The sequence below is a fragment of the Rhinolophus sinicus genome, linkage group LG03, assembly GCF_036562045.2.
Source record: "Rhinolophus sinicus isolate RSC01 linkage group LG03, ASM3656204v1, whole genome shotgun sequence".
Taxonomy (NCBI): Eukaryota; Metazoa; Chordata; class Mammalia; order Chiroptera; family Rhinolophidae; genus Rhinolophus; species Rhinolophus sinicus.
Window position 1 is genome coordinate 72,626,924 of NC_133753.1, and position 12,252 is coordinate 72,639,175.

A 12,252-nucleotide genomic window follows, 5' to 3' on the forward strand; every position below is an offset into this window, starting at 1 on the left:
ATTTGCTGAATAAATGCGAAAGGAACGGGAAGAGAAAAGAACGCAGAAAGAATGAGGAATTAGCCTTAAAAACACAGATGCCAGAAAGGAGCATCAGGGCACAGTGCGTGTGTTTACAATAACATGGGGAGTGGGGAGGAGAGGCTCGGTGGGGACAGGCTCTGCTGGAGCCCATGCAGAGCCAGCACATCAGCCCCCCGCCAGCTCCCAGCAGCCCCTCACCTTGTCCCACACCTGCTCACTGGTCCCCATGGTGCTCCCCACCAGGGGGTTGACAGCAGCATTGCACACCAGGAAGTCCACACCTCCACTGTGCTCCAGGGCCTGGGGGGATGGGAGACATGAAGGGCCAGTTGAGCGTGGAGACGGTCTGAGGAGAGAGCCCAGGTGCACGGGCCACTGAGGCAAAGCTTGCTGGTTAGTGTCTCCACCAGGAATGGTCAGTCACAAGGCTCCTGTGAGAACCAAACTCTTGGTGAAGGTAAGTGCCCTGGATAGGCCACGGGCAGGCTCTCAGTGCTGAGGGCCTCAGGGGAGGAAGGTCTTCTCCATGAATCCCTCTGGGGACTTGGGATGGGGAAATTCCTTTAGACCCCTCCTCAACCGTAGTTCTCTCAGGATGTGTGGTGAGGGGGTATAGGGGTGAGGGTCCTCTCATCAACTGGCCACTTTCCAGAGAGCCAGTGTCTGCTCAGGGATACGGTGAGCAATCATGGTCTCAGGACGTGTGCTAGGGCTTCTGGACCCCCATCCTGGTCCCTGCTCCTGCAGGGCTGAGTGGTGAGGAAAAGGCTCTGTGTGTCCTCCTGCCTGTGTCCTTCCACCCCTTGACCCCTCACCGTGGCCACCAGCCGCTCCCGGTCCTCAGCTTTCCCCACGTGGCACACGGTGCCTGTCACACTCAGCCCTTCCCCCTGCAGTGCTGCCACAGCCCGGTCCACGTTCTGCTGCTTCCGGCTGCTGACCACCACGTGGGTCCCGTCCTGGGCCAGATGCCTGGCGATGGCGAAGCCAATCCTGTGGGCAGACACGGCTGTGACGGCTCTGCCATCCCCACCCCCTTCCCAGGACCTTGATCAGGAGACACAAAGTGAGTTCCATAGTGTGGCCCAAGAGCTGCCTCCAAATCCTTGGAGTGGGGAAGAGGAACTATTGAACGCTTACTATACATCAGGCCTTCACAAGACTACCCCATTGAATCCTCACAACTACAAGTAGAATAATAATACGTTATAGACAAGAAGGCTTCACATCAATTTAGATAAAGGGAGTTTTTAAAAAGTAATGTTCCGTCACAACATTTGTAAACTTGCTGGGCACACAGCCTAAATTGTGGAGACTCGTTCACTGCACAACGTTTTCTCCCGTTGTTCTAGCCAAAACCTCTGGTATAAATTGCACTTTCCCTAAGCCTAACAACTTTCCTCTTCTCTGTCCTTTAAAACTGTTATGCCAGAGAACGTGTGCAGCCCCCCTCTCCCTCTCCTTGCGTAAGGAGGTCTGAGGCACTCTTGACTGGGGCAGGTTGAGCCGCTGTGATAAAGGACAGAAGGCGTAGTTCCCCTCTTGTATAGACTATCTGGGCAGCTCCGAATTTTTAATGTATTCATTTGCTATGAAGGCTTGATACGGGAATACACACAAAGTTTTCAAACATCATGGGGCTCTCAGAAGTCTGGAATGATTAACCAGTTCTACAATACAGGGGTGTAAATCGGTGATGTTAGAGATCATGAAAGGTCAAAAGGAAGACAGAGCCCCTGAAGCAATGGACCCCAGAATTCACCCCTCCTCCAGCCAGCGGTAAACACTCGTTACAGATCGTGGCCACTGTGGCAGTTAGAGGATGAGTGGAATTAAAGGGACATAGGCAGAGATGTGATCAGGAGAGGTTCATCAATGAAAGCTCTCTGAGCTGGTCTCAAGACATGTCCTTGTGCCACTGGCACTCTGCAGTCAACGAGAGCCCTGAGTCTGAGACACAAATAGGTCTCAGGCTTCTCCTCCCTATTAGACCAGAACCTTAAAAGACTGATGGCCGAGTGCCCATGACAGATGGGGAAAGAGGGCCGTCCTGATGACGGTAACAAGTTAAATAGCTTAATGTTGAATAACTACGGTTTATACCTGAAACTAATATAATATTGTACGTTAGCTCTATTTTAATAATAATTTGTGATAAAGTTAAATAGCTTGGGGTTACCCAGCCAGTTAGTGCAGAGACTAGATCAAACACTACCTGACCAATTCAGAAGCACCTGGTTTTCCAACAACATCATTCTTGGAACTTAGACACCAGGTGTGTTAGAGAGCGATTCTAGGATGTGGAGTTCTTTGTAAATGCCAGAGCTGTGTAATGAGGTGGGGGTGTCAGGCAGGGATGTGTGAGAATGGCATCCCTGCTCTGGGATGGGGACACTAACATCTCCTCGTCACGAGGCAGCAGGGACTCCCATTCACTCACCCTTTTGTGGACCCAGTGATCACAGCCACTTTCTCAGCCAGGGCACAGCGCCCATCTGCTCTTTGGCTGCTCATTCTGGCTGAGAGAGGGACCGAGGAGCAATGAAGACCTCTAAATGCCCACGACGCAGCCCTGAGAGTGGCAGTCATGTCTGATCTCTTTCCTCCTGGACCCAGAGCTGGGGAAGAACCTGGGAAGACAATCACATCTTGAAACATGTTAGGGTCTGGGTCTCCATACCTTCTTTATGGGAGGGTTCCACTGAAGTCTCTGATAGATGTCCCGCTCGCCTTCAGACATATACAGTATAAAGCTACTCATATCCTTTGCACGACCTAGTCCCTGTGGGCTTCCCCGGCACCGTGAACCACACCGCCACAGCAGACGTGGATGCAACGTTGCTGGGCCCCTGCTAGATGCCTGAGTGATACTTGCCTGACTCACCCCCACATCCCCAAACAAGAAATATCACTGTATTATTCTGAGGGTCACCTTTGTGCTTCCCTCCACACATCCATTCTTCTACAAAGGAACAACATTGAATTTTCTTCTCACCTTTCCCCAGCCTGTTGCAACCACCCTGGCCCCAAGCTCTTGTCACCTCCCTGATCTGCTGCCACCCCCTGTGCCCTCCTCTGAAGCTCCCCACCTGAAGCAACAGCCGTTGCCCCTTCATCAGAGATACTAAACTTGTCAGCATTTCTGACATGCAAGTTGCTTCCCGTAAGCAAAAATGACTCATCCAACAGTAGATAAATGTCCAGTCATTACCCCCTTGTTCCAAAACTTTCATAGGGTCTCTATCCTCACCCCTCCTGCCCCCCAGGCCATACTGTCCAGGCCCACCTGTGCAACGATCCCACAGCAGCTGTGTCATTGTAACTGTATCAGCAGCACCTCTTATATGCAACAACTTTCTCTCAACCCATGTCTTTTATTTCAAGGCCCCTCGTCTATCAGATCAAGGAACAATAACTGTCTTAGTTTGGCTACTTCAGAAGTACACTCAAAAAGCAAGTAGTTTCTTTGGAGATGGTCCTGGGAAGCAATGTTAGGGGTGTGGGAGGGGTGGGACAGAAGGGAAGATAACTTATAAAAGGTACATTATCAAGTGGGTTATCTCTACAGAAACCTGAGGTCAATCCTGCTGAGGAATTGTGAGCAATAATTTGAGTTTCAGAGTTATCCCAGTCAAATGGCAAGGACACTGGGCTCAGAGTGACCAAGAATCCTTGTTTCCCAGGACTGCAAGTTTTGACACTGAAAGACCGATATTCCAGGAAAGTGCTCAGTCGTAGGCAAACCAGAAGAGTTTGTACCCTCATAAGGACATACCTCCTACTCCTGTCAATCATTGGGTGAGGACAGATCCTGTGGAACACAGAGGTGACCAGCGGAGAGAGAGAGAGCAGAGGACATTGGTAAGGTGGGACGTGTGGTAAGGCCATGGGATTTTGGACTTTCTCTTATGGACAGAAAGAAGCTCGTGGAGCTTTTTGCACATTGATAATCTTTACATAAATCCATGGTGATCACACTTAGGGTGAAATAAACTTCATTCTAGACCTAATGACTATAATACCTGATCACTGGGGCTCTCATGTCCTTTTTTTGGGGGGGTTGTTTGGAGTTTTTTGTTTGTGTTTTTTTTAAAGATTTTATTGGGGAAGGGGAACAGGACTTTATTGATGAACAGTGTGTACTTCCAGGACTTTTTTCCAAGTCAAGTTGTTGTCCTTTCAATCTTAGTTGTAGAGGGTGCCGTTCAGCTTCAAGTTGTTGTCCTTTCAGTCTTAGTTGTGGAGGGCGCAGCTCAGCTCCAGGTCCAGTTGCCTGTTGCTAGTTGCAGCGGGCAGAGCCCACCATCCCTTGCAAAAGTCGAACCGGCAACTTTGTGAGGATGCACTCCAACCAACTAAGCCATTCGGGAGCTCAGCGGCAGCTCAGGTCAAGGTGCTGTGTTCAATCTTAGTTGCAGGGGGCACTGCCCACCATCCCTTGCGGGACTCGAGTAATTGAACTGGCAACCCTGTGGTTGAGAGCCCACTGGCCCATGTGGGAATCGAACCAGCAGCCTTCGGAATTAGGAGCATGGAGGTCTAACCACCTGAGCCACTGGGCCAGCCCCCATGTTCGTATTTTTCTCTTAATTCTTATTCCACTTTCTGAGTGGTCTACCCCAGTCTTTCTACCACTATTGAGCCCCTGCACACGCTAACGTAATGCTTCCCAGGGAAGAAAGTCATAGAGCTCTGAAAATAGACAAGTTCACGTCTACACTCAACATGAAAGCTTGAAACAACCATGATTTACCACCTGAATCTTTGGGTTTCAAAGCAAGTTCAATCTTGTAGATCTCAAGGAGTGTTACGGACTGAATACTATCCACCTGCGCACGGATTCATATGTTGAGGTCCTAACCTCTACAACCTCAGAGAGTGATTGTCATTGGAGATAGGACCTTTAAGGACATGAGTAAGTTCAAATAAGCCGATTGGAATAGGCCTTAATCCAGTCTGACTGTCATTCTCATAAAGAGAACTTTGGGACACACAAAGTAGTCAGATGCCAGTAATGGGTGCACACAAAGAAGTGGCCATGTGAGGACACAGTGGGAAGGTGGACGTCTGTAAGCCAAGGAGAGAGATCTTCAGAGAATCCAAACCTGCCAACATCTTGATCTTGGAGTTCCAGAGTGGTGAGAAATAAACTTCTGTTGTTTAAGCCACCCGGTCTGTGGTATTTTGTTATGGCAGCCTTAGCAAACGAATACAAGAAGAAACCTCAATAATATTTCTTAACAGTTTACATTATTACCTGTTAATCTTCCTCAACCTTCCTTTCAACAGAAAATGTGTCCTAAGGATTTCAGACCAGAGAAAGAATCCCAGGAAATAGAGAATAGAAAGGATATCCTGAGCCTCAGATTCACATTCAAGGAGCCTCTGGTGATGCAAGCGAAATAGACTGCGCTTCTACAGTGTGGTAATGACATCAGAAAGTCGGCTTCACGGCAAGAGGAGGTAAAAAAACAACTATATGTATGGTTTCATACTCCATCCCTGATCTTCTGAGACTCAGCATAAAACAAATTCGTGTACCCATTTTTGGTCCAGAATATGTTGTGTCTCTCCCTCCCAGGGAGAACGATGCTACAAGGAGCAGCTGGCCTTCATCCACACACAGTCATGTGATACGACATTTCACATTCCCACTCTTGGACTATGCCTGTCATAGAGCTGATTGAAATCTTAGTTTTCAAAGACATAGTCCAAAACAGACTCGTGTGTAGATGTTTTTCCTCTCAAGAGGAGGAGGTTAATCCCTCCTACTCCACCTTGAGTGTGGGCTGGACTCAGAGTCTTGATTCCAAAGAATCAAGAGCTTAGAAAGGGAACAACAAGAATTCACAGTGGAGAAACCCAGCAGACACTTCCCTAACCATGATCAATGTTAACATCCCCACATAGGCCATGGTGTTATCATGTACTCCCTGATATGATAAGAAGGCATTTCACTTCTGTGCTGTTCTTCTCCCAAACTCATCATCTCAGTCTAAATATGAGGAAAACATCAGACAATTCCAAATTAAGGTTCATTCCACAACATTGAGACCAATACTCTTCAAAACTGTTAAGGTCATGAAAACAAGACAGAAACTATGACAGATAGGAGGAGACAACGGAGACATGAGGATTAAATACAGTGAGGTATCCCGGATTGGATCCTGAACAGTGAAAAGACATTAGTGAGGACAAAAATTGGTGAGATATGAATAAAGTAGGTAGGTTAGTTGTCACATGGTGCTAGTGTTAATTTCTTAGATTTGATGAATGTGCCATCGTTTCATACAAGACGTTAACATTAGTGGAAGCTGTGTGAAGGGGATACAGGAACTCTGTGTACTATCGTTGCAACCTTTCAGTAACTCTAAAATTATTCCTCAATAAAAAGTTAATTTTTTAAATTAATCCTACATACCTTAGCGGATTTTGAGAGAATGTTTCTTAAATTTTGAAGGTAGAATTTGGCAATGATTATTAAAGTTGTGAATAGCAAAATCTGTTATAAAAATTTTCAGACCTTTAAATTAGCTGCACATTTATAGATGTTAGTTAACTTGTATGAAAATCGGGCTGTTCCTAAATTTTCCAAAATAGTATTTCCAATTTCACTGTGGAAACTTCTGGACACATTTCTGCATCAGAGCGATTCATAGGAGGGCTCAGATGGAGCCCTCTCCTCCCCCCCCGGTGCCAGGCCCTGCAGGAGCCCTCCTGGCCTGGGTCTCTGAGGATGGACCCGTTGGCCCAATGATGCCTCTGATGAGTGGTGAATACCTGCTATCACAGCAGGGAAAGGGATTTCACCCTATAGTTCTGGGCACAAAAGTAAGAAGAAGGTTAATTAGCATCTCCCTCCCCCATAAGGACTGGAGTCCCAATTTTAACTCTCCGTGTGCATACTGTGAGCAGTGTATGTCACAGACCACTGAGCACCCCCAGAACCAATGTGAAGACTTGAAGAGTAGAGATTGTGCTGAGAAGAAGTATGTGTCTCCTAGAGGATTCTGTCCCCTCCAATCTCTAGAGCTCTCTGTTCCCAGGGGGACCCCTCAAGGAAATAGACACCTACCTGGGACCAACGGACTCAGTGCTTTTCTCTGATCCTTGAACAGAAGCCTAGGGCTGCAGCAGTTGTGAAGTTGATCGCCTGAGTATTCTGCTATATAAGACATCCTTGTTTATTCTTGCCACAAATATTCATTGAATAAAATTATTAAAAGGCAATACAGCATAGTGGCAAAGAACACTGGAGCAACATTGCCTGGGTCCACAGACTGGATTTGCCACTTACTTTGCCACTGGATTTGCAACATATAAATGCCGACAAGCTCATTTCTCTGTGCCTCAGGTTCCTGGTATGTAAAAATGAGGGTAACAAAACACTTCCTTGTTAGGATTATTGTGAGAATTAATTCCATTCATTTATGCAAAGCAGTTAGAATAGTGCTCTCACAAGTAGGGGCTCAATGAGCTTTAGTTATCTTTATATATTTTATGCTTAAAATATAGCACAGCACCCACTACATTAAGTTGCCTCCTGGTCACTTTCTCCAGGTCAACATATAGGGCAAATACAAAGCCTAACAACTGCCTCTGATCACACGGAGCTTGACAGGCTTTCTTGAAGAATGCTTTGACACCTTCATTTTTAACAATTTTTATCCAGCAGAGAATTGTCCCAGAATACATGAGCTGAACACTGTTTTGTCCTGATTGCATCAACTTTTCTTGGCTTCAATTCTCACGGAATGGTAATTATTTAGAACTTGCTACACATCAGGGCTCTGCTTAGGACTAGACAGGCCATTATGAGCAAAACATATGTGATCCTGTCCTCAATACATCTTAAGGGAGACAAGTATTAAATACATTTAAAAATAAATGCATAGATAAATATATAATAACAAAACTGGTACATGCCTGAAGAAACCGGATAGAAAGGAAGCAAAATAAGAAACACCTAATTTACATTGGGAGGTTAGGGAAGATCCATTTAAAGAAGTGATATTTAATCACAGACCTGAAATTTCAGCAGGAATAGCCAGGTGAAGCGTGAAAGGAAGAATCCAGGTGCTTACAAAGCTCAGAAGGAAGGGAAGAGCTTGTTGAGATCGAGGCGATGGACCTCAGCCCAGGGAGTGAGATGAGACCCAAGAGGGAGCCAGGTCACAAGGGGACTCATAGTTTACGCCAGGAGCTGCGATTCTATTCCAAGAGTATTGGAAAGCCACTGAAGGATTTTATGCAATGGAGTGACAAACAGTTGGATGTATATCTTTAAAGATTGTTCTGGCTCCAGGGTGAAGTATGGATTGGAAAGCATGGAAAACAGACGGGTTTCAGCTCCCTGCAACATCGGAGAGGACTCCCTAAATGTAGTGCTAAGCAAAAAAAAGCAAATCACAGGAGAACACTTTTAGATTTATTCCATTACATAGAAGTCAAAAACCAGACAACACAAAGCACAAAAACATTAAGGATCTGTCTGTATCTGTTGCAAACATAAAGAAACACAAGAAAACAGTTATCTCAAAATTCAGGATAGCCATTACTTCTGGGGGACACAGCAGAGTTTCTGGTGTGGAAGAAACATATGGGAGGCTTTAGGGGCATTTGGAAATATTCTATTTCTTTTTTTTTTTTTAATTTTAATTAAATTTATTGGGGTGACAATTGTTAGTAAAATTACATAGATTTCAGGTGTACAATTCTGTATTACATCATCTATAAATCCCATTGTGTGTTCATCACCCAGAGTCAGTTCTCCTTCCATCACCATATATTCGATCCCCCTTACCCTCATCTCCCACCCCCCGGAAATATTCTATTTCTTAAGCTGAGTGGTGGATACATGAGTATTCTTTAAACTATCCATTTACATTATGTATACCCTTCCCTATGTGTGATTTATTTCATAACAATCATTTAGGCTACCTAACTGAAAAAGTTTATGCAATGTTAAAATGTGAAAAAGATGAGTGATGAATACATGTTTTTTCTATTTACCTGAAATATTCCAATTATAATCATAAATAGCAAATGGAAATAATATAATAACGAATAACAATTGGAGAGTAATAATAAATAACAAAGGAAAATAGATCCAAGGAGGGAAAGCAGCCTTTGGGCGGCATTGAACAAGGACTCCTTATTGTAATGTATTGTGTAGGTAGAGGTGTCCTGGGTGGTGGAGGGGGTTTGGGTGGGGCGGGTACTTACATAGGCTACAATGTGAATTGCTTCCTGGTACCCTGAAGCTCTGCAAGGCAATGGCCCTGCCAGGTAAGGCAGAAGTCTCAGCTGTAGATAACACAGACATGGGCTAGGATAGTGGCAGTGGGGAGAGAGAAAAATAGACATATTCAAGTTACATCTAGGAGGTAGACGAAGGGACTTGATAATGGATTGGATGTCTCAGTGTATCACAGAGATGAGAGACATGCCTGCTTCGTGTTATTTGGCTTTTCACAAAATGCTGTTCCAAGAGCTGGGAGTCTGCTGCTTCACAGATGCTAATAATGCCTCACTTGAAGATTTTGAAACTTTGATACAACTCTCTCAGAGTGTAGTTTTCCCATAATCACCTCAAAGACGTTTGAATTCTGTTTTCATGCCAGATTTCCCTACAACTGTCAAACACTTAAAGCTGCAAGTCTCAACAAAATAGTCCAGATCCAATGTTCTCTAATGAGCCCCCAAATGTCTTTTTGTAGCTGTTTTCTTTTTTTTCCTTGCAATTCAGGATCCAGTCGACTTTCACATATTGCAATTGATTGCTGCATATCATCCATCTTCTAAAATCTAGAAAAAATCCACCAGTTTTCCATGTTTGGAAAATACAGGACAATTGTTTGGCAGACTGTGCTTTAGATTTCTTTGATAGTTTACTCATGATGACATTCAGGTTAAACAGTTTGGCAAGAACAACACAACATAGTTGGACAACACAACATAACAGCAGGATGCACACGTGTCAGGTGGCGCTCTGTTGTTTTGTATTTCTACTTTAAAAAAAAAGACTTTTTATTTTAGAATAGATTTAGATTTACAGATAGGTTGCAAAGGTAGTGCGGGGAGGTTTCATGTGCCCTCCACCCAGTTTCCTCTATTATTATTTTTCCTTTTTTATCAAGTTTTTAATGTATGAAATCTGAATTCTGTCAGTGATATATACATAACCTCGATCAATTTCTTATGGCAAAGTTGTGGCTAAATTCACTTTTAAGTTCAGTGTTCCAAGCAGCTGGGCCAGCTCTCAGTTCCTTGACGGTCTTTCCTCCCAAAGAGATGAGTCCCCACTATAACAACCTGTACTGATTCATTCCATCGTAATATTCATCACATGGTATTTTAATGACCACTGTATCAGTTTCACACCCCACAGACTGCCATGTTTACTTTGCCTTGAAGTAGGTACTAAATTATTTGCTAAATGAGTAATGAACAATATTTCCATTCAAATGGTATGTATTTATCCATAATTATTGAGTATTAATCTCCAAATATTCTATAATCTGATTTAAAATCCTCAAATTTAAACAAGAAACTTATACCAAGGCTTTTAGTTTGTGATAAATCATTTTTAAAATTTGTAGCTTTGAGGCATTTTATTATAAAAAGCTGGTACTCATATAAATAAACTAGTAAGAACTTAAAATTCATCATACATTTACTTCATTTTTTTTAGCTTGGCCTTCTAGTAAATCTTTAGCTTCATTGATTTTGACTACTATATAAGGAGATCCTTCCTTGTCTGGGTGATTTAAAAGCATAATTCGTCAATGAGCAGCTCTTATTTTTCCTTTATTAGCAGTCGGGCTTAAACCTAGCATTAATGCTGCTTCTCATTTTTTCATTTTGGGTTCAAACTCACCTCTGTAATAGCCACCACTGCAGACAGATATTGGTAGACTTTGAAAAGTTTGTTTTAGTTGAGGCTCCTCATGTTTCATGGCTTACAAAACGTAACAGCCTGCAAATCCTTCAGCAGCAATGGTCAGTCCAGCTGCTACCACTGCACTGGCCATGGCTCTGGCTCAGCTCTCCTGCCTCCACCGAGAGCACGGTTCACCCCAGCCAAAAGCCAGCTTCCCCTATTGTTAACAGCTTACATTCATATGGTTCCTTTGTCACAATTAATCAGCCAATAAGAATTTATTATTAACTAAAGTCCATATTTTGCTTAATCAGATTTCCTTAGTTTTTATCTAATATGTTTTTCTCTGTTCCAGTGGTCCATCCAGGATACCACATTACATGTTGTCATCATGTCTCCTCAGACTCTTCTTAGCTGTGACAGTTTCTCAGATTTTCTTTGTCTTGGAGGACAAAGAAATACTTGGTATTTTTTGTGAGTACTTGTCAGGTATTTTGTAGAATGTCTTCTGATGGGATTTTTCTGATGTATTTTCATGATTAGACTGGTTTGGGGAGAAAGACCACAAAGAGGTAAAGTGCCATTCTCATTGCATCATGTCAAGGGTATATATTATCAACTTTCTCCATTAGGAACTCACTCATTTTCCCTCTTTTCCATGCTGTGCTCTTTTGCACTATGGAATTCACTATGCACAACTCACACAGAAGTGAAGAATTATGTTACATTTCCTTGAGAGTGGAGTATTTACACAAATTACTTAAAAGACTTCTACATGGGAAGTTTGTCTATTTGTCCCACTTATTTATTCAATCATGTATTTATATCAGTATGGACTCATGGATATTTATTTCATAATTTAGGTGACAATCTAGTAGTACTTTATTTATTTCGTTGCTCAAATTGTTCCAGCTTTGACCAGTGGGCTTATTTTCGTGGAAATTGACAAACATTCTCTAAATACTGCATAGATTTGCAAATGTCAAGAACAACAGAGAAAAGCATAATTCAGTGATTTACAGAAATCAAGACATTTTACAAAGCTACAATAATTAAACCAATGTGGTATTGGTGCAACTATAGAAAAATATAAGTGGGATAGAAGAGTCCCGAAAGAGATCCACACACATATTGTCACCCAATTTATGACAAAGGGTCCACAGCAACACAATGGAGGAAGAATGGTCCTTTCAATAAGTGATGCTGGATTAATTGCATATTCAAATGGATACAAATGAACCTTTGCACCTATTTCAAACTATATGCAAAATTCAATTCCAAATTAATTATATATTAAATGTGAAAGGTGAAACAAATAAAGCTTATTAAAGATGACATAGGTCCAT

The 12,252-nt window shown here is 43.2% G+C and overlaps 1 protein-coding gene and 1 pseudogene across 3 annotated transcripts in view; both read right to left on the reverse strand.

Moving 5' to 3' along the window:
* Positions 1-12,252, reverse strand: part of LOC109458300 (dehydrogenase/reductase SDR family member 2, mitochondrial) — a 79,115-nt gene that overhangs the window by 5,029 nt on the left and 61,834 nt on the right. For 2 of the 3 annotated variants that reach the window (XM_074328037.1, XM_074328038.1), the window contains 3 exons: positions 2,465-2,654; positions 840-1,017; positions 223-324 (listed from right to left, as the gene is read on the reverse strand). In XM_074328037.1, coding sequence (XP_074184138.1) covers positions 223-324; positions 840-1,017; positions 2,465-2,654 — 470 coding nt within the window. Of the gene's footprint in view, positions 1-222; positions 325-839; positions 1,018-2,464; positions 2,655-3,310; positions 3,972-12,252 lie in introns of those variants that run through there. The other variant, XM_074328039.1, reaches the window with a different exon arrangement.
* Positions 10,663-12,040, reverse strand: LOC109436086 (mitochondrial import inner membrane translocase subunit TIM14; annotated as a pseudogene).